Below are 20402 nucleotides of genomic sequence, written 5' to 3'. Positions count from 1 at the left end.
GTAACCAACTTGATGCCAAAATTTAAGTCCTTTCAAGTGACTATGGCACTGAATATTTTGATGGCAATTTTTATGCTTATCTTAATGATCATGGCATTCTTCATCTGACAAGTTGTGTGGTTACCCCTGAATCCAATGGTGTTGCAGATAGAGCAGGAAATTGTCATCTCTTTGAGGTTGTTCATTCTCTCATCTTGGGGCAATGACGTATCTCATCAATTACATGCCTTTTAGTGTATGTATCCATGGTTGATATTCAAGATATGTATCCATAGTATAGGATTAATTCCCACTACAGTACCAACTGAAATTGCATTGTTAGCAAACATAAACAAACATTGTTGGAATTTTGACCTTTTTTACAGGTTGAGAGCAGTAGTGCATTTGTCATTTTTTTGAACTCTTTGGTTTTCTGAATAATTCTATTTTTAGCCTTTAGTTCTAGTGTTCTACATTAGCAGTTGCTTGGTTTAATTTCATCTTTTTTTTATACCTGCTTATGTTATATGAACTTTTCTTTCTTTGTCATCAAAATTATTCTTTCCCCTTTTGCATTCAAGTTACTACTTTTAGTAACCACATGGAATGCTACTGAATGCAGATATCTCGACTCATAGGACATCCAGTACTTCGGCTTCAACAAAGTCCATTCGTAATTCAAAAAGGGTGTTCAAGGTGCTGAATGATTATGCAAGGAAGCTTGCCGATCTTGATTTATTTACAGGAAGTCTTGAAGATTGGGTTCTTGAGAATTTACATGTTGATACTACAAATGAGGGACAACAGTCTTTCAGTTCTCCATTTACGATCGATGAATTGCGCACACTTGATTTTGCATTAGAAGGGGGGGGTTTTCAGCAGCTATTCCGTATGCCTTGCTCGCCTTTTGCTTCTGATGATCTGAAAGAAGATGAGTATCTAGCACTTGAAGATTTCCTTCACACTATGGCAGATGGCTTGTGGCGTACATTTTGGCATAAAGATGCACCATTGCCCTACTTTGTATCTTGCCCACACTATCCGGGATTCAAGTTTTATACTGTGGAAAAAGCAATATCGAGAGAAAGACTTGGAGGGCTCTGTGGTGCGGCTTTGATATCGAAAACAAAGGGCAATCTACACGTTCACTGGGATGACGTGGTTGAGTTAGCATTGTTCAGACCGAACATTTTGATGGAAAATGAATTGGGACTTTCTTCTACTGCTATTTGTGAAGCCCTCTTCTATGGCGTTCACATACTTCTCTCAAGGAGTTTGAACAAGTACAATTCTGTTACCAGTGATTCTGTTTTTCTTTTAGTTCTTGATTCTAAATTTGGTGGGGTCGTCAAACTCGGGGGTGATCTTGGCAAACTCGAGCTTAATTTGTCGAACCCAAATCAGTCTATGGTAGATTGGTTAATGTGTCACGCTGAAGTCAGTGTCTCTCAAGTGGATTGTATATGGAACAAGCTAGGAAACCCAAATTGGGGAGACTTAGGAATGCTGCAACTACTTTTGGCGACGTTTTACTCCCTTGTTCAGTGGAACGGCCCACCAAGAAAGTCGATTGCCTCACTTGCGTCAGATCACAGCCTCCGTCTTCACAAGCGAAGGATGGAGTACCACCTCTTTGAAAATAGAAGCGCTCTAGTCCCCTGTCAACAAACTCACCACCAAGGAGAAATTGTTGAACTTGACCAGAACAATAACCCGTCTTCGAGGAAGCAATCAACACATTTAAAGCTTAAGCGAGGTGATATATTACTATTAGAAGATCAGCAAGACGGGCAAAAAAGTTTTCAAATACAGGAGTTTCTCAGAGACAGAGGAATCAACTGTTCATACAGCGCTGTCGATTTAGATTATGCGAATGAGCTGTTGAATTTATATGTTGGTGCTCACCCATCAAGACTCGAGCCATCTTGGGAGGATATGAGTCTATGGTACCATGTTCAAAGGCAAACAAAAGTACTAAACATCTTCAAACAGCATGATATTTCAAAAAAGTATCTGCCGGAAATAATCGCATCAGGCCGAATTTTACATGCCGGTCCTTGTAAGAAACAGACCCCGGTGGGTTGCTGCGATCATCCTTTGTGTGGGACCCCCATACTTGTGACATATCCAGTTGGTGAGCCACTTTCATCCACAGTAGCACGAGACGGCTCATTTTCATCTGCGGAAGTGCTCCGTTGCTGCAGGGACTGCTTAGCAGCTCTGAGAAACGCAAAAACAGCCAACGTTCAGCATGGTGACATCTGTCCTGAAAACATAATACGTTTTGTAGGCACAGCTGGCAGTTTTTTGTACATTCCCATTTCGTGGGGACGTGCAGTTTTGGAAGAAAAGGACAGCCCGGGTATAAATTTGCAGTTCTCGTCAGCTCACGCACTTCAGCATGGAAAGCTGTGTCCGTCATCTGATGCAGAGAGCCTTGTTTACCTACTTTTTTTTCTTTGTGGAGGTACTAATACTATGCAGCAACTGGATTCTATTGAGTCGGCATTGCAGTGGAGACACAGATGCTGGGCAAAGCGTCTGATTCAGCAGCGATTAGGCGAGGTTTCGGCTCTGTTGAAGGCATTCGCTGATTATGTCGACAGCCTCTGTGGGACCCCGTATCCGGTTGATTATGATATTTGGCTGAAAAGACTGAACCGGGCTGTCGATGGCTCAGCAGATAAAGGGAAGCTAAATGAAGAAGTATCTGTGTTGACATTGAAGGATGTAGGTGAGTCTTCAGGAACCTCATCTATGGTATAGTTGGGAATTCCTTCATTAACCACCCTCCAAAAAAAGAAAAAAGAAAATGTTCAAACATATTTTTGCTAGCCCCTTGTTGGGGTTGAGTTTTGATTGGAAAGGATGAAAATCTTTTCCTTTATTTATTTTTATTTTTTAAAATTTTGGATGAGATTCTATTTTTTTTTTAGAACAGGATGAGATTCTATGAGCTCTTGTATTTAGTTGTCTCTTGAAACATCCCATTTTTATGTTGAAAATTTGCACAGTTAGATGTAACTGTGTTTATTTACCTCTTTTAACTGTGTTTGATATTGCGAAGTTAGGTCTAACTGTATTTTTTTTTTTGTTGCCTTTGAACCCTCCATTTTGATGTAGAAACTATGCAATTAGATGTAACTGAGCTTTAATTCCTACTTTTTACGTTTAAATTGCACGGTTAGATGTAACTGTATTTTTTGTTAGTTCAATGTTAAATCTAAGATCGACAATTAGATGTAACTATGTAAATTTTGACGTTGAAATTGCCTCTTTATTTATGTAATTTATGTAATTTAATTGATCAACAATTATATGTAATTTAATTGCCTCTTTATTTATTGATTTTATTAGCCTTTTCAACCCCTCCTTTTCATGTTTAAATCAGTCAGTTAGATGTAACTGTGTATTTTTGTTGTTCTTACCCAATTTTCACTGAGTTGAATTGTTGTGTTAAGTCTGGTTTTGATATCGAAATTGTATGGTTAGATTTAATTGTGTATTTAATTATCGATAATTCAATTTAACTTTGTTTTATATTATCAAGTTTAATATGTCATTGTCATTGTGAAACTGAACACAATTAAATTGAACAGATGTTGTCATTCTTTGTTGACATTTTTGTAGGACAATCTTCACTGTATTTAAACAGATTTAATTCTGTTGTGTACAAAACAACAACCAGAATATAAAGAAATAAAGAAAAGGAGAGAATATGTTTGATTACAAAAATCAAACTCGAAATAAAAATAAATAAATAAAAACAAAACAGATTTTATTTTGTTACAAAAACAAAATTAAAATCTGAATAAATAAACAAATAAAAATAACACTGAAAGTAATTAAATAACTTACTTGATTTAATTTCTTCGAATTATTTTTGTGATCAAGTCCAGTGTTTAACACTGTCTCCTTAATGTTTACACTCTTTCTTTTGAAAATAAAATGCAGCAAGATGAAGAATAGAAAACAGAAGTGAAATACGAAATTTCTGAATGTAAAACATCAAATGAGGGTGGTCCTATTTATAGATGTGAAGGTGGCTCTTCATTTTGAATTAAACAGGTATGTAACTCTTGGTTTTGAATTGAACAGGTATGATACCTGTTGGATTTGAATTCAAACAGATAGCAAAACGGGAAGGGCCCTGTTTGGGTGTGCATTAATTCCAAAACAGTTTATTTCTGTTTGAAACCGGGAAGGGCCCTGTTTGGGTGTGCACTATTTCCAAAACAGGTTATTTCTGTTTGAAACCGGGAAGGGCCCTGTTTGGATGAACAAAAAATCCAAACCAATTTAATTTGAATTATGGATTTTATTTTAATAAAAAATAAAATTAAATTCAAATGTTTTTGGCCCAAAAAGATTAGAAGCCACACACCCAAGCCCAGCCCGCCCGACCGACCGGACGGCGGCGCGCGTGTGTGGTGATTTTTTGGGTCCAATGGGTCTAGCCCATTTTGCCCATAACCTCTCCCTCTAAAACACTTGGGTACCCCTTGGGGCACACCCCAAGTATCTCACCCTAAGCCTTATAAACCCTTTCAAAACCTCCCACCAAATCAATGTGGGACAAGCCAATTTACAACCTTAAGGAATTTCCACCAAAACTCCATTTCCATGGAGCACACTTTGGCTTCAATTTCCCATTCACTCGGTAATGGTTTTGAGCAACCAAATATACCACGTGAATCACAACGCGGCATAGAACGCGTTACCACTTTGACCCGAGTAAATCGACACTCGGGGCCCACCTAAAAAATAGACCGAACTTAGGAAAAAATTCTGGTTTTATCCAGAATTTTATAACCATTCCAACAATTTTCTCAGCAATGTTTTTCATATGTAACCAATTAATGTTTTGGTCAACAACCTATTCAATTGTGTCAACGTCTCCATGATGAGGTTTTCATAAACAGGCTAAGGCTTTGTAGGTTTCAAAACACAGGGCAACTCCATACTCGTAACAAGCTCCTCTACCAAACACCGTCTACCAAAGAAATATATATATATATATATATATATATATATATATGCGTGTGTGTGTGTGTGTGTTACAACTAGTAAAAGAAGCTTCTAAATGATCCCCACAAAATTTCTTTAAACCCTCCGCATATTAAATTTTTTTATTACAAAATATCCATTTTACCTTCACCCTTAACCTTCCACAAACCTAAACCTTAACCCTAATCCCTTCTTACTTTTGGCTACCAACTTCCATCACTCTCTTTTGGGTACTTGGCTTTTAGCCACGTTTGTGAGTTTGTAACAAAAGTCAAAACTTAACTTTTTTGTATTTAAAGACATTTGGAAAGTTAGTTTTTAACTACTAGTGAAATTACAATTCTACTCCTCATGGATCAAAATATGCTACATAGGTGAAGAAGTAAATATTTTAAATTGAATGGGGTAGTTTGGTTATTTTATTGTGATTTGACATCATAAACAAATATTAATAAAAAAAGTCAAAACTAACTTTTTACCAACTTCTCAAATCAATTGTCTAAAAAAGTCAAAAGCTTGGTTAAAAACCAAAGTTACTTTTTACCATCTTTCCAAAACACCCCTAAGAGTGTAAAAATGGCTCGTGGGCCGCTCGCGGTCTCAGCAGGCCCGGCCAGACTAAGCCTAAGCCTGAGCCCAATCCGAGACCCTGGGCTTGGGCCGTGTGTTTTGGAACCCGACCTATGGCCCAGCTCATGGGTCTGCTCAAAACCCGGCCCGAGACCCAGTGTCATTTTTTGTAGAAAAAAAATAGAATTTTGGTAGAAAAAATAAAATAAAAGGTCTGACACAAGCCCGAGCCTAGGCCCAACCCCACCTGCCCGCCCATGGCCCGAATACCCCATGGTCCTTAGCCTAATTTTTTGGCCCATGAGCCAGGTTGACCCGAATTTTGGCGAAAGCCGCACGGCCCGACATGGGCCAGCCCTAGCCCTACCCATCAAGCATTGTGTAATTGGAGGTTAGGAATGCATCGGACCGTGCCAAATTTACACATCTACCTGTCACCACTAGCTATATCTCCAGTGTCACCCCCAACACACATTCACAAACAAACATTGTGTGATTGCTAAAGAGAAAGAGAGGTGAAATGATGGTGCTAGAGGATATAGGGTGGTAGAGAAAAGTTGGTTTGAGCTATCAAAAGTGTGTAGGGGTAAGGAATAGTTTTTGAAAACACTAATGCTTCAAGCCTCGAGAGCTTCAAACACGAATGACGTGAATTTGTTGTCACCGGTCGACCGGCCGGACGACCGGGTGAAGCACTTGTTTATTGCGATTGTCACTTTGTCGACTGTAGCTGTCGTTCGAACGACCAGTTAAACAAATTCGAGACAAATTCACACCTCAATATTCGAGGCATGTAGCACGACTCTTTTAAAAAGATAGAGGTTAGTTTTGGTATTATATGTGGCGTGCATAGAACTTTTACAATTAAATGGTAGGGATCCAAAAAAAATTAGAGGGCATTTAAAACCTTTCCTACTAAAATTTTGGATAAATGTCATTTTATCACTCTACCTTTTAATGATTCTAATCAACTTCCTAAAATTAGAATGAGGTTGTGACTAGGCCCATTTCTGTAGAACTGTTTCGAAAACTAAAAGAAAATAATCACATGATAATAGTAATTGTACTTAGTTCCCATGTACTTTTACAATAATTTCGTTTTAGTCTTTAATATATATATATTTTTTTATTAAAATTTCATTTTAAGTTTTTTAATTTAATCCTTCCATCAATTTTCAAAATAACATTATAAGATTAGACTCAATTGCAATTCAATTCAAAATCTAAGAAGTTGACTTAGCCTCCGTTTGGGAAGTGGGTGGACTTTTTGGCTTTTTGGCTTTTTTGACTATTTTAACCCGGGGCTAAAAAACCTGGTTAGAGAAGGGCTTTTTGGCTTTTTTAACTTTTTGACTTTTTGGTGAAGTGTCTTCCTGTTCATTTACCAAAGTGCCCTTATTGTTGTTGTTGTTGTTTTTTTTATTATTATTATTATTATTTTCGGTTTGGATTTGGCTTTTTTTGCTAACTTTTTTTTTTCTTTTTTTTGGGTTTGGATTTGGCGTATTTTGCTTAAATTTTTTTATTTTTATATTTTGGGTTTTGTTTTGGCGTATTTTGGTAAAATATTTATTTTTTTTTATTTTGGGTTTGGATTTGCCGTATTTTGCTTTGTTTTTTTATTTTTTTTTAAATTTATGTTTTTGTCATTTTTATTTTTATTTTTGTTTTTGTCATTTTTATTTATTTTTGTTTTTGTCATTTTTATTTTTGTTTTTGTCATTTATATTTTTATTTGTTTTTGTCATTTTTATTTTTGTTTTTTTTTTGTTTTGGGTTTAGATTTGCCGTATTTTTATTTTTTTATTTTTTTAAAATTTATTTGTTTTTGTCATTTTTTTTTTTCTTATTTTCAGATTGGATTTGGCTTTTTTTGCTAACTTTTTTTCTTCTTTTTTTTGGGTTTGGATTTGGCGTATTTTGCTTAAATTTTTTTATTTTTTTATTTTGGGTTTTATTTTGGCATATTTTGGTAAAATATTTATTTTTTTTATTTTTTTTATTTTGGGTTTTATTTTTTTATACATTAATTAGTTCTTGTTTTTTAATTTACATTTTTTGCCTTATTTATTTTTATTGGTAAACAATAACATTTTTTTTATTTATGTGTTTCATTTATTTGTAAATTACGTGGCGAATGGTAATTTATGTTTTTATGTTTTTTTTTAATATATTCTTGATGTGTTTTATTTCAAAAATGGGTTTTAATGTGTTTTATTTATTTATAAATTACATGGCAAATGGTAATTTCTATTTTTTTTCTTTTTGGATGAGGCTTATTTTTGTTGTTCTTTTTTTTTTTTTTGAATTTATGTTTTTGTAATTTTTTAAATATTTTTGAATGAGGCGTATTTTCATGTGTTTTTTATTTTATTGTTATTTTAATTTTTTTTTCATTTTCTGTGAAATGATAAAAAGTGAGGTTTTTTTTACGTTTTTGTCATTTTTTTATTTGTAATTTTTTTTTATTTGTATACATTAATTTTTTTTTTCATTTTATGTAATGACATGTATAAGCCCATAAAGGCCATGAATCACCTATGGCCCATCACTTGAAGCCCAGTGCATAACCCAGCTAACGAGGTCCAGGACAGCTGGAGTCCAACATGGCATAAAGAGCCAATGACATTCAGACACATGGCAAGAGAAGGATGAACCACATTAGTAGACAAAGATCTGCAAAGTTATTGCCACTGCACATCACCATTAATGCAGCCCATCACAGCATTTATTACGACAACACCTCTCCGCCGGAACAGGACCCCCTTACCCTGAGCAAGGTAAGCTACAGCATAGGCTTTCGGCAAAGAGAGCAGGTCGGAAGGGACAACGAAATGATTGCCAAAGGATATAAGCGAACGTTGTAGACAAGAAAAATGTTAAGCTTTCTATCTCTAATCTCCTCCCATATACTCTACTTCTCTTTCTAACTTGATCGTCGGAGGGTTCACTGGGGGACTACCCCGTTCCCCGTTGAACTTGTTTGCAGGGTATCCGGTGGGCTCGATCATTTGGGCTTGGGCTTGAGGAGCTTGGACCAGTTCGCTCCATTCACCGAGGATAAATTGTATCAACAGTTGGCGCCGTCTGTGGGAACGCTTTGCTCCTCGCGCCAGTTGTGTTCACTATCGCCGGAGGCCCCGTTCCAACAACCTTTTTCTCCTACCCGTCAAAGTGCATGGTCATGACTAGATTCATGGCTTCTCACAATAATGCCGCCGAACATTAAGCCGACCCCCCCAATCCAAACAACCCACCACAGTATTTTATCGAGCTTACCAACAGCATTAACCGCATGGCCGAGCAAAACCAGGCCTTGATAAATGCTTTACTCCAAAGGAACCTTCCAATGCCTCCTCCCCCACCTCCAGATATTCCCCCCAACCAAGAAAGAGCCCCGAGCCATACTGCTCCACAACTCCATCCACCAAACTTGGAAGGTTTGCAACCTCCCCACCCGCATATAAATCCACCACCACCCCCACACCCGTCGGTCGTAGCACCAGCCCCTGAAGAGGAGGCTAGCAGCGTCCAGCCTCCATTGACTGACCATGGTGACCACGTTCCCCTCTGGGACGCTGAGCTCCGCGCAATGAAGCTCCAACTCCAAGGGGTCATGCAGAATATTCAGCATAAACCCTCTACCACGGCAAATTCACCATTTGTTGCCTCCATCCGGGGCAAACCCTTGTCCGTCAAGTTCAAGATGCCCACCATTGACTCCTTTGACGGTACGACGGACCCAGTCGACCATCTGGAGACCTATCGTACCCTCATGATCCTCCATGCCTTCCCTGACGAGATCATGTGTCGAGCTTTCCCCGTGACACTGAAGGGGTTAGCTCGACTGTGGTTCAGTCAGTTACCAGCAGACTCTGTCTCCACTTTCTAGTATCTCAGCGACTCATTCCTCAGCCATTTCATTGGAGCCCAGCGCCAACGCTGCCCTGCAACCCAACTCCTCAATATCCGTCAGACCGAGGGGGAGTCGCTGCGCAGCTTCGTTACCCGCTTCAACACCGAAGCCCTACAAGTAGCGGAGAATGACGATAAGGTCATCCTCACGGCTTTCATGGCCGGGCTACGATCGTCCGATTTCCTTTTCTCCCTCTCCAAAAACCCCCCGACCTCCATGGCAGCCCTATTATCCAAGGCCCAGAAGTATATGAATGCCGAAGATTCACTAGCCGCTCGGCAGGATCCAATATCCAAAAACCCGACCCCCAGAGAAAAGAGAAAAGACTCGGAACCCAGAAACACCCAGTATAACAGCCAAACACCCCAATATACCGACCGACCTCCTCGCGCTGAAAGGTCGGCACCAGCCCGACCTCCCGGTCAGTTCAAGCGGTACACGCCCCTTAATTCTCCCATGGAACAAGTCCTCCACCAGATCCAACGGGATTACCCTCTCAAATGGCCCTTGCCCTCACGAACCCCTTCCAACCGAAAAGACCAGTCCAAATTTTGTCGTTTCCACCAGGATCATGGCCACAACACTGATGACTGCATCAACCTGAAGGATCAGGTCGAGACCCTCATTCGCCAAGGGCGTCTCAGCCGGTTCACGGACACCCGCTCACAACAGAGGCAAAGAACCGAGCTCCTCAGAAACAACCGCGCGGCATACCCCACCCCGGCAGCCAGCCCAACCTAACCAAGGTCGTGACTGTCCCCCATAACAGCCTCGGCCCCCAGGTAATCCCCCTCCGCCAGTTGGTGAAATCCGAGTCATTTCTGGTGGCCTTGCTTGTGGTGGACCATCCCGCTCCGCTCAGAAGGCAGAGCTCAGGAAGATAAGGCAAGGCTCGGACAGAGCAGTGGACACGGTAGACCGACCTTTCAAACAGCCCAAGCAGTGGACAGAACCCATCACCTTCACGGACGCCGACTGTACTGGCATCCGTTATCCTCATGATGACCCTCTCGTCATTTCTGTCCTTCTCTCTAACTATAAGGTCAGACGGGTCCTCATCGACAACGGCAGTTCTTCAGACATCATATTCCTCAGCTGCTTCCGCCAGCTCAAAATTGGAGAAGAAAGCCTGTCCCTCCTCCAAACCCCTTTGGTCGGTTTCACTGGAGACCGGGTGACCTCCATCGGCTCCATCGACCTCCCCATCACCATCGGCAAATACCTACGGCAGACTACCAAGTTGCCCACTTTCCTTGTGGTCGACTGTCCCTCTGCCTACAACATCATCCTTGGTCGCATCGCCTTCAACGCCTTTCAAGCTGTCACTTCAACCTACCACCTCGCCATAAAATTTCCCACCAACCAGGGGGTCGGGACTGTACGGGGGGAGCAGACCATAGCCAGGGAATGTTATGTCGCCTCACTCAAGGAAGTCAAGCTGAAGGAGGCCATGATCATTGAAGGACTTGACGCCCGAGATGAGGACGAGCTGGTTAGAGGCGAACTGGTGGCGGACCTCGTTGAGATTCCCATCGATCCCACCAACCCAATGAAAACTGCTAAGATCGGCAGCCGGCTATCCCCCCAAGCTAAGGCCGACCTTACCGCCCTTCTGACCGAGCACAATGATGTATTCGCCTGGACTCACTCAGATATGCCAGGCATCGACCCTTCTTTCATAACTCATCGCCTCAGCATTGAACTTCATTTCCGACCTTACCGCCAGAAGCAGTGCGTCTTTCATCCAGAGCGCAATACTCTTATAGCCACAGAGGTCGACAAACTCCTTGAGGCCCAATCCATCAAAAATGTCGACTACCCTAAATGGTTGTCAAACGTGGTCCTCGTCCGCAAGAACAATGGCAAATGGCGACTTTGTGTCTATTACTCTGACTTGAACCGAGCTTGCCCCAAAGACAGCTATCCTCTGCCCCGCATAGATCTGCTGGTCGATGCCACGGCCGGTTATCAAATGCTCAGCTTCATGGATGCTTTCTCTGGCTACAACCAAATCCTGATGCACCCGTCCGATTGGGAACATACATCCTTCATCACCGACCGAGGTACCTACCATTACCAAGTAATGCCATTCGGATTGAAGAACGCTGGGGCCACCTACCAACGGTTGGTCAATGCCGTCTTCCATCACCAAATAGGTCAGAATATGGAAGTATACGTCGACGACATGCTAGTCAAGAGCAAACTCTCCACTGATCACCTGATCGACCTGCGGGAGACCTTCGCCACGCTACGCAAGTACCAAATGAAGCTTAACCCAGAGAAATGCGCCTTCGGCGTAGGATCTGGGAAGTTTCTGGGTTTTATGGTCAGTCAGCGGGGCATTAAAGCTAACCCTGAAAAGATCAAGGCCTTGATTGAGATGCAGTCTCCCAGGACGGTCAAGGAGGTTCAAAGACTCACTGGCCGAGTTGCAGCCCTCAACCGTTTTATTTCCCGCGCAACAGATAAGTGCCTACCGTTCTTCAAAGTTCTTCGGCAAACTTTTGAATGAACAACTGAATCTGAAGAGGCTTTTTAGCAGTTAAAGCAGTGCATGGCCAATCCACCCCTCCTTTCACAAGCGATTACGGGCGAGTCCCTCTTCCTCTATTTAGCCGTCTTAAGCACCGCAGTCAATGCAGCTCTTATCAGGGAAGACGACTCTGTCCAACGACCGGTCTACTACATCAGTCGGGCTCTCAGGGGAGCAGAGCAGAATTACCCCCTGTTAGAAAAATTATCCTTGGCCTTGGTCACCGCCTCTAAGCGACTCCGTCCTTACTTCCAAGCCCATTCCATAGTGGTCCTCACCGACCAACCCTTGAAGAAGGTCATGCAGCAACCAGAACTTTCCGGCAGACTTATGCAGTGGTCAGTGGAACTTAGCCACTTAGACATCTCTTACCGGCCTCGAACAACAATTAAGGGACAGGCTATCGCCGACTTCATCTTGGAATTCACTAATCCTACCCTAACCACTGCCTCTCCACCCTGCCAGCTCCCATCGAGCCAGAAGACCCTCACCTTTGGACTCTCAACGTCGACGGATCATCCCACAGGCAAGGTAGTGGGGCTGGCCTCATTCTCACCAGCCCTGAGGGTGGTTATTTCAAATGTGCGCTCTGCTTCTTGTTTAAGGCCAGTAACAATGAGGCTGAATATGAGGCATTGATAGCGGGCCTTCGCCTAGCCAGGGACATTGGTGTCAGCCACATCCGAGTGCTCAGCGACTCTCAGCTCATCATCGGACAGATCACGGGCGAATTCGACGCCAAAGAGGGCACAATGCGGACTTACAGGGATTTTGCACTTCCCCTTGTTCGCCTCTTCAATACTTTCCATATCAAGTACATTCCTCGAGCGGAGAACTCTAAGGCAGATAAGATGGCCCAGTTGGCTTCCGCAGACTAGTCTGCCCTCAGCAGTGGTGTCCGCCTCGAATACTTATCACACCCCGCCATTTCCCCCGACCAGCATGAAGTACAATTCCTCTAAAATGAGCCCATCCCTTGGGCGTCGGACATCTTTCGATTTCTGACAGCGGGGGAACTTCCAGATGACCACCAGCAAGCCGCCAAAGTTAGGGCACGATCGTTCAATTACATCCTTGTCGACGGCATCTTGTACAAACGTGGTTTCTCACGCCCCTATCTGCAGTGCCTCAATCCGACTCAAGCAACTTATGTGATGCAAGAAATTCATGAGGAGATCTGCGGCAATCACTTGGGCGGCAAGTCCCTGGCCCACAAGATACTCCGTACTGGTTATTTCTGGCCCACTCTTAATTGTGATGCGACCGATTTCGTGCTCAAATATGATAAGTGTCAACGTTTTGCCAACATCTCCCATGCACCCCCCACAGAGTTGATCACACTTTGCAGCCCTTATCTATTCGCCAAATGGGGGATCGACTTGGTCGGTCCACTCCCTACTGGTCGAGGCCAGACCAAGTTCGCGATCGTCGCCATTGATTACTTAACCAAGTGGGTAGAGGCAGAACCCCTTGCCACCATCACCGAGCGGAACACAACCAAGTTCATCTGGCAGTCGATCGTTTGCAGGTTTGGCATTCCTTAGGCCATCATCTCCGACAACGGTAAACAATTTGACAACGCCAAGTACAGGAAGTTCTGTGCCGACCTCCAGATTCAACCTTGTTTCTCATCCCCTGGCCATCCCCAGGCCAATGGCCAAGTTGAGGTCACCAACCGCTCTCTCCTGAAGATCATCAAAACTAAGCTAGAAGCTGTTAAGGGACTTTGGGCTGAGGAGCTACCGAATGTACTCTGGGCTTATCGAACTACAGCTCGAACTCCCACTGGGGAAACCCCTTTCCACTTAACATACGGCGCTGAGGCGGTTATCCCAGTAGAAGTCGGTTTGCCTACTCCCAAGGTTTCACATCCGGATCCAGCACTAACCGAAGAACTCTGTCGGGCTGACCTCGACCTAATTGAAGAACTCAGAGAGACCACCGCTGTCCGACTGGCCTCATACCAACAGAAAATGAGAACACACTACAACCGCAAGGTCCGACCGAGGGAGTTCGCTGTAGGGGATCTTGTCTTGAGAGAAGCAACTCTTGCTACCAAAAATCTGACTGAGGGTAAATTGGCAGCCAAGTGGGAGGGACTTTACATTGTGAAAGCCCGACCCCGACCAAGCACTTACCGACTTCAGGACATGGAAGGTCGAGACCTCCCCCACCCATGGAACGCCGAACACCTTAAACGTTACTTTCAATAAGCTCCTATTTTTGTATTGCTCAGTTATTGTATTTTCTTTTCGGGAAATTCACACATTCTTGATATTCCCCCACGCAATGTAACTTCTTGATTATATATCTCAGCTATCTATGTGTTGTCTCAGTAACATTCTTATTTGCAGCATTAAAAGCCTCAGCCAGACTGAGCACTACAAGCCTCAGCCAGACTGAGCACTAAAAGTCTCACCCAGACTAAGCACTTAAAGCCTCACCCAAACTGAGCACTTAAAGCCTCACCCAGACTGAGCGCTACAAGCCTCACCCAGACTGAGCACTACAAGCCTCACCCAGACTGAGCACTTAAAGCCTCACCCAGACTGAGCGCTACAAGCCTCAGCCAGATTGAGCACTAAAAGCCTCAGCCAGACTGAGCACTAAATGCCTCAGCCAGACTGAGCATGAGCCACCTCGGGTAGTCCGACCATTAACACCCTCAGCCAGACCGAGCGTTAAAAGCCCCATCCAGACTGAGCGTGAAGCACTCGGCCAGACCTAACATATAGGGCTCTGTCAAAACCACCCATGCAAAACTTCATACTTGTGGAATTAATAGACACACTTAGTCACAATTCCAGGTCCAAGTCTTCACACCACTCTTTGCTTAGTCAAATTCCAAAGACGTTCTTATCATTTTATTACATTTTAAATTTCACAGGCTTACCATTTTATTACATTTTAAATTTCACAGGCTTATCATTTTATTACATTTTAAATTTCACAGGCTTATCATTTTAAATCTCACTCTGCATTGTGGAGTTCTTAACTTTACTCTGCATTGAGTCTTTATTACAGGCTTAAATTTCACTCTTATTAACAAGGAGTTCTACACACATTTCGCCCACGCCTCATTCATCTCAAATCCACAAGCAGAAACAATCAAATGACAAATGACAAATGACAAGCACAACTGAAATTTTATTCATTAGCAATTCATGTACAAAAAGTTCATTACAGCAATTCAAAAAAAAAAAAAAAAAAAAACAACAACAACAAAGTATCTCTTTTTCCTTCCTCCTCAGTTACTCCTCCTCACTAGAGAGGAGGTCTTCTTCTTCAATGCCCTCATCCAGGGGGGTTTGGGCCACATCGTCTTCGCCAATCGTTACACTACTAAGGTCTAAGTTTGGGAACAACTCTTTAGCTTTACGTTCAAACATCTTCCAGCCACTGTCCTAGTACTCAGCCATTTCGTGCTTATAAAAGTCTGACTACTGGAAGCTCTCAATAACTTCTGCGTCAGTTCTACCTCCAGCGGTCGTCCTCGATGGGCCCGCCCCCCCAGATTCTTGCCCAGCCAGGCTACTCGCAACCGCGGCATCAACCGCCGTCTGAAATTCGGCAGACCCTTTGAATTGCTCCACTGCTGCGACGCACAGATCGGGATAAGCCGCCCTTTCAGAGGCTGCCTTTGCCTTCTCTTCGTCCAGCTCTTTCTGCAGGGCCACCCTTTCTAACGCAACCTTTGCCCTTTCCGCCTCCAATTCCTTCCTCAGGCTCTCATTCTCCACCGTCGCCTGCACTTTCTCTGCTTCCAACTCCCTTTGAAGCCTCCTTTTCTCCTTTACCGTCTTGGCGCGCTCGCCCACCAGTTCCCTCTGGAGATCGCCCACTTTGCCATATGCCTCATCTTTTTGCCTAACCAGCTCTTCATTACTGCTCATAGCCTCTTCATGTCGCTTGACCGCGACAGCGCAGGCTCTTTGGGCCTCCTCCAACTTTTTCTGCTCGCCAAAAAGTTGGAACTCGAGCGACACAACCTGGTGGCGTGTGTCCTCCAGCTCCGCCTTAACCGATTGCAGCTCAGTGTGGGCACTCTCCCAACCTGCACTCTTCTTCTTTAACTTTGCAAGCTGAGCCTTGGCCTCATCTGCCTTGAGTTTGGCAGTCCCCGCCTTCTTCAGCAGGGCCCCTGTTAAGGTGGTTACCTCCATTTGAGCGGAGTATAACCCCCTTAGCAGTTCAGCCTCATTGAATCTAGAGGCCGAGCGCAAGGCTGCCTCTTCTACAATCCCTACCAGGCGGTCTGCCCCTGCCCTGGCTGGGCCTTCTTCTCCCTCCAGCCGCCCCGCCACCGCACGAGCATGGTAAATCGCCGTGGCCAGACTGACTCCCCCTTCTTGAGGTGCAAGACCCCCTGGGGCTGTTCCTCCCTCCTTGGCCCAAGGCCAGCTGCCTCATCCTCCACTTGCCTTTCGGTGGCGGCCTTTGCGACCCCTGCTGCGATCGCCGCCACCACTGGCACCACCTCCATGCCTTCTGAGGCAGCATCCACCACTTCTGGGCCACCTACCTTTCCTGGGGCCCCCTCCACTTCTTCCCCCTCAGCCCCCTTGGCAGCACTAGTTTCCTTCACACTCGTCTCCCTCTTCCTCTTCTGGGCAGGCACTTCCTCACTCCGACTCACTCTCTTCTTCTTCTTCCCCACGCCCAATGCCTCCATCTCCTTCAAGGACCTCTCCTTCAAAGGGTCTGTTAGGGGCGGCCGCGGCACAAAATCGTCTAAGTTTTTCTCTCCCAAGGGTTTGGGGCGAGGTCGAATCCTCTCCCTCGCAACCGATTTTGGTGGTCAGTCGGCCTGGGACTCTTTGAATTGTTGGGCTTTAACAAGAATGGCCTGATCCTCCACCTTCTGAGCCCTTCTCCTCGCCTCCAACTCCGCTCGGTCGAGGTCCCCACTATTTGGCTTTGGCCCCAACCCCGCCTCAAACAATGCCAACGGCTGAACGAGCTCGTCCCATTTGGCCTTTTCTCTCTCCCTCCACTCCTTCACCCTCTTCACCCTCCCCTCCGCAGCTGCCCCCTGTTTCGACTCCACTGACCTGATGGGTACTTTCCAAATGGTGCACACTCCAAGCCCCCCATTGGCAGACACGTAGAACCATCGTGGTCGCCATCCCTTGATCGATGACGGTAGTCCCGCCACCAACCCTCTCCCCACTGATGCCTGCAGAGTGACCCACGTCTCCTGCTGTCCCGAGGCCTTATAACATGCAAAGAATTCGTTTACTGTCATGGCCTCCCCTCCATTCGCTTTCGGCCACGCACTTGCGCAGGCCAACAGGATCTTCCATGCGTTGGGCCTTAGTTGCCTCGGTGCTACCTCCAGACGGTTGAGCACATCCACCACCACTTGCGACAGTGGTAACCTCAGTCCACCTTTCAGAGCTTTCTCATAGAGAGAAAACTCTCCTGGCCTGGCGTCAGACGGCCTTTCCGTTGATGTCGGCAGCAATAGCTCCACCTCCCCAGGGATCTGGTATTTTTTGCGGATAGCCTCCAACTCCACCCCAGTTATCGTGGATTTGTCAGCCTTCGTATGCCAATGATCTGGTTTCGCCTAGCTGATTGGTTTTGGAACTGCTATCATGGTGGAACCGTAGGGTCGTACCACCGACTCCCCCACCCTCTCTGTCTTATACTGCGCCGCTAGCTCCACAGCATCGTCATCTTCAAGCGGGTCCACCCTGACAATCGCACTCCCTTCTTCGGCCATTTCTGTGGTATGTTTGCGAATCGCTTCGGCGGCAGGAACAAGGAAATTGAAAAAGTGTTGCAGAGGTGTATTGTGAGCAACAAAGGAATTCACGCTTGGAATATTTTGATTTTTCGTAAATAGGTAGGTAAATCGAATAATGCCAAAAGCCTACAGTTTGCCCGTATTCCAAGGATCCCAATTAATTTCCGCCAGTTTGAAAACTTTTCAAAATCACCCGCCAAAACTGTCTCCTCAACACCCATAATGACTTACCGTTTCATTTCTGATCCAACGCCTAATCTCCCCCTTACGGGATGCTGCCACGTGTACGTCTGTGGACACCCCATTTTTGACCGACCTTGAGACTCAGACGTCACCAGTTGAGCGCTCGGTGATATTGCATATTGTGCTCGTTCAGAAGTTTCAGAGTCTCGGCTGCGAGCCTTGCCTCCGGACTTCTAGACTCTTTTGTGCTTTGCCTCGGTTTGCAAACCAGGCTCCATTTTCTCTGTTTTCTCTTCCCGAAGGGAGGGAGAGGTCTCGTAGATCATCTCTCAGTGGCCGTAGGCTACGTTTCGTGGTCGTAGGCCGTTTTGCCCGTTTGGAGTCCAGTTTTCGATTTTTCGGAGCCGTTGGCCGTGTGCCTCGGTTCGGGACTGCTTAACCACCTCCGTTTGCTCCAATTTTTGGCATGCATCTTATGTACTCCCTTTTGAGGGACACTGTGGTCCGAGAGACCAATTTCGTGGTCGGACACCACTTCCGGTGCCTAACAGCCCACTTTCGGGGCCCCAAACTGCGTGTTTTGGCTCTCGAACCTTCATTCTGCATTTTTGGGCTCCGACCCGAACTTGAGATAGTCATATTTTGAGGTCCTTTTCATGTTTGATTAAGGACCTTTTGATATTTGAGATCTCCTACTGCCACTTGCTTCTTTACCCCTCTTTTAGGCCTTTTTTTGCACAGTATTTTAGGCTTACTTGTGAGCTGTTTCGGACTTGATCATAAACTAAAAAGTGTCTTGTTTTGAGCCCTTCTTCAATTTTGTTGAAGGGCTCTCAGCCATTTGGGTCCAGCAGCTACCACTTGCCTTTATATCCCACTTTTTGGCCTTTTTGGGGGGAAATTTCAGTTTCAATTTCCCCCCCATTTTCCCCCCGTCTTTTCCACCTCTTTTGCTTATAAAACTAGCAGCTCCCAGCTGTGTTTGAGGGTTAGAAAAAAAAATTTAGAGCTTTTTACATACAATCCCCTCTCTCTTTCTCATCCATGCTCTAAAACCCTAAGCTTCTTGCACTATTTACCCTACAACCCCTAGCCTATCACCTCCATTACTCATTTCAGTACCTTGGAGGACATTTGAAGAGGTTGAAAGCTCAGATTTTTGGACTAAAAGCTGCTGGAAAGTTGTTATTCAAGGGTGAGTCCCTATTTCCCTTAAACTTGCACTTTTTTGCATGATTGTTTAGCTTTACTTGCAAGTATTTTTGGACTTCGATCCAAACTGAAAAAGATCATATTTTGAGGTCATATTCATGTTTGATTAAGAACTTTTTGCTGTTTTAAGTCTTGTTCTCCCCCTTTGTTCTTTACCTCTCTTTTAGGGCCTATTCTTGCATGATATGTTAGCCCTATTTTTAAGCATTTATGGGCTCCGAGCTAAACTGTGAAGTAGCTTATTTTGAGCCCTTATTCAACATTGTTGAAGGGCTCATCACTGTTTAAGGCCTCATTTTGGCACTTGCCTCTTTATCCCTCTTTTGGCCTCATTTTTGCATGATTTGTTAGCCCCTTGTGGTTGTGTTTATGGACTTTGGTCCGAACTGAAAATGGCCTTATTTTGACCCCCTCTTTATGTTTCATTAAGGGTCTTTTGCTGTTTGGAGCATCCTTTTTACACTTTGTGTTTAGACCTCTTTTTAGGCCTTATTTTGTATAGTATTTTGAGCATGCTTGTGTACTGTTTTTGGCTCGGCCACCAACTGTAGAATACCATATTTTGGGCCCCTCTTCAACATTGTAGAAGGGCCCTTCTCTTTTTAGGGACAGCAGCTGCCACTTGCTTCATTATCTCTCTTTCGGGGCCATTTTTGCATGCTAGCTTAGCCCCATTTGTGTTCACTATTTGGCCTTGCTTAAAACTGTAAATATGCTTTTTTTGGGACTGCCTTGAATCTGTCTTCATGCTTCATGATCAAATAATTTATGTTTTGTATAGCTATAGGCCATTGCGTATGCCTAGTTCTGCATTTCGGGTCTTATTTCATGCATCGGGTGCCATGTTTCCATGATTCGGGGCTGTTTCGCATCATATTTCTGCGCTGAAATTTGCATGCTTGTATTCCATATTCCATGCCTTGCCATGTCTTGTTAGAGTGGCATTTCGTGCCTTAGGTTCGGTCATCGGTTTGCGTGCATGTGTGCACGCATTTCGAGTTTCACATTTTCATCTTATGGCCTCTTATGTGAGTGTGGCTGAGGTCCACTCATGTTGGTGTAAGTCCATTTTGCATTGTGTTTGCCATCTCATTTCATAGCATTACGTATGCTAGGTTGTATGTTAGCGCATTGTGTATGCCATGTTACCTCGTGCATCGTGTATGTCGTTTCATAGCATTGTGCATGCTAGGTTGTATATTAATTGCATTCATGCATGTCATGCATATTGCATTGTGCTTGGGATAGGACTT

General features: G+C 44.2%; 1 protein-coding gene across 8 annotated transcripts in view; it reads left to right on the top strand.

Annotated features, from left to right (window-relative positions):
* The window catches only part of LOC114317077 (uncharacterized), a 38517-nt gene extending 35501 nt beyond the window's left edge, over positions 1-3016 (top strand). For 7 of the 8 annotated variants that reach the window (XM_028263768.2, XM_082923644.1, XM_028263770.2 and 4 more), the window contains one exon: positions 602-3016. In XM_028263768.2, coding sequence (XP_028119569.2) covers positions 602-2745 — 2144 coding nt within the window. In that variant the 3' untranslated portion in view covers positions 2746-3016. Of the gene's footprint in view, positions 1-147; positions 236-601 lie in introns of all 8 variants that reach the window. The other variant, XM_082923640.1, reaches the window with a different exon arrangement.
* The last annotated feature ends 17386 nt before the right edge of the window (positions 3017-20402 follow it).

This window comes from Camellia sinensis, chromosome 1 (assembly GCF_055761805.1).
Source record: "Camellia sinensis isolate YWXY chromosome 1, ASM5576180v1, whole genome shotgun sequence".
NCBI lineage: Eukaryota > Viridiplantae > Streptophyta > Magnoliopsida > Ericales > Theaceae > Camellia > Camellia sinensis.
Note: the sequence above shows the minus strand (reverse complement) of the source record. Positions and strands in the feature narration are given on the sequence as shown.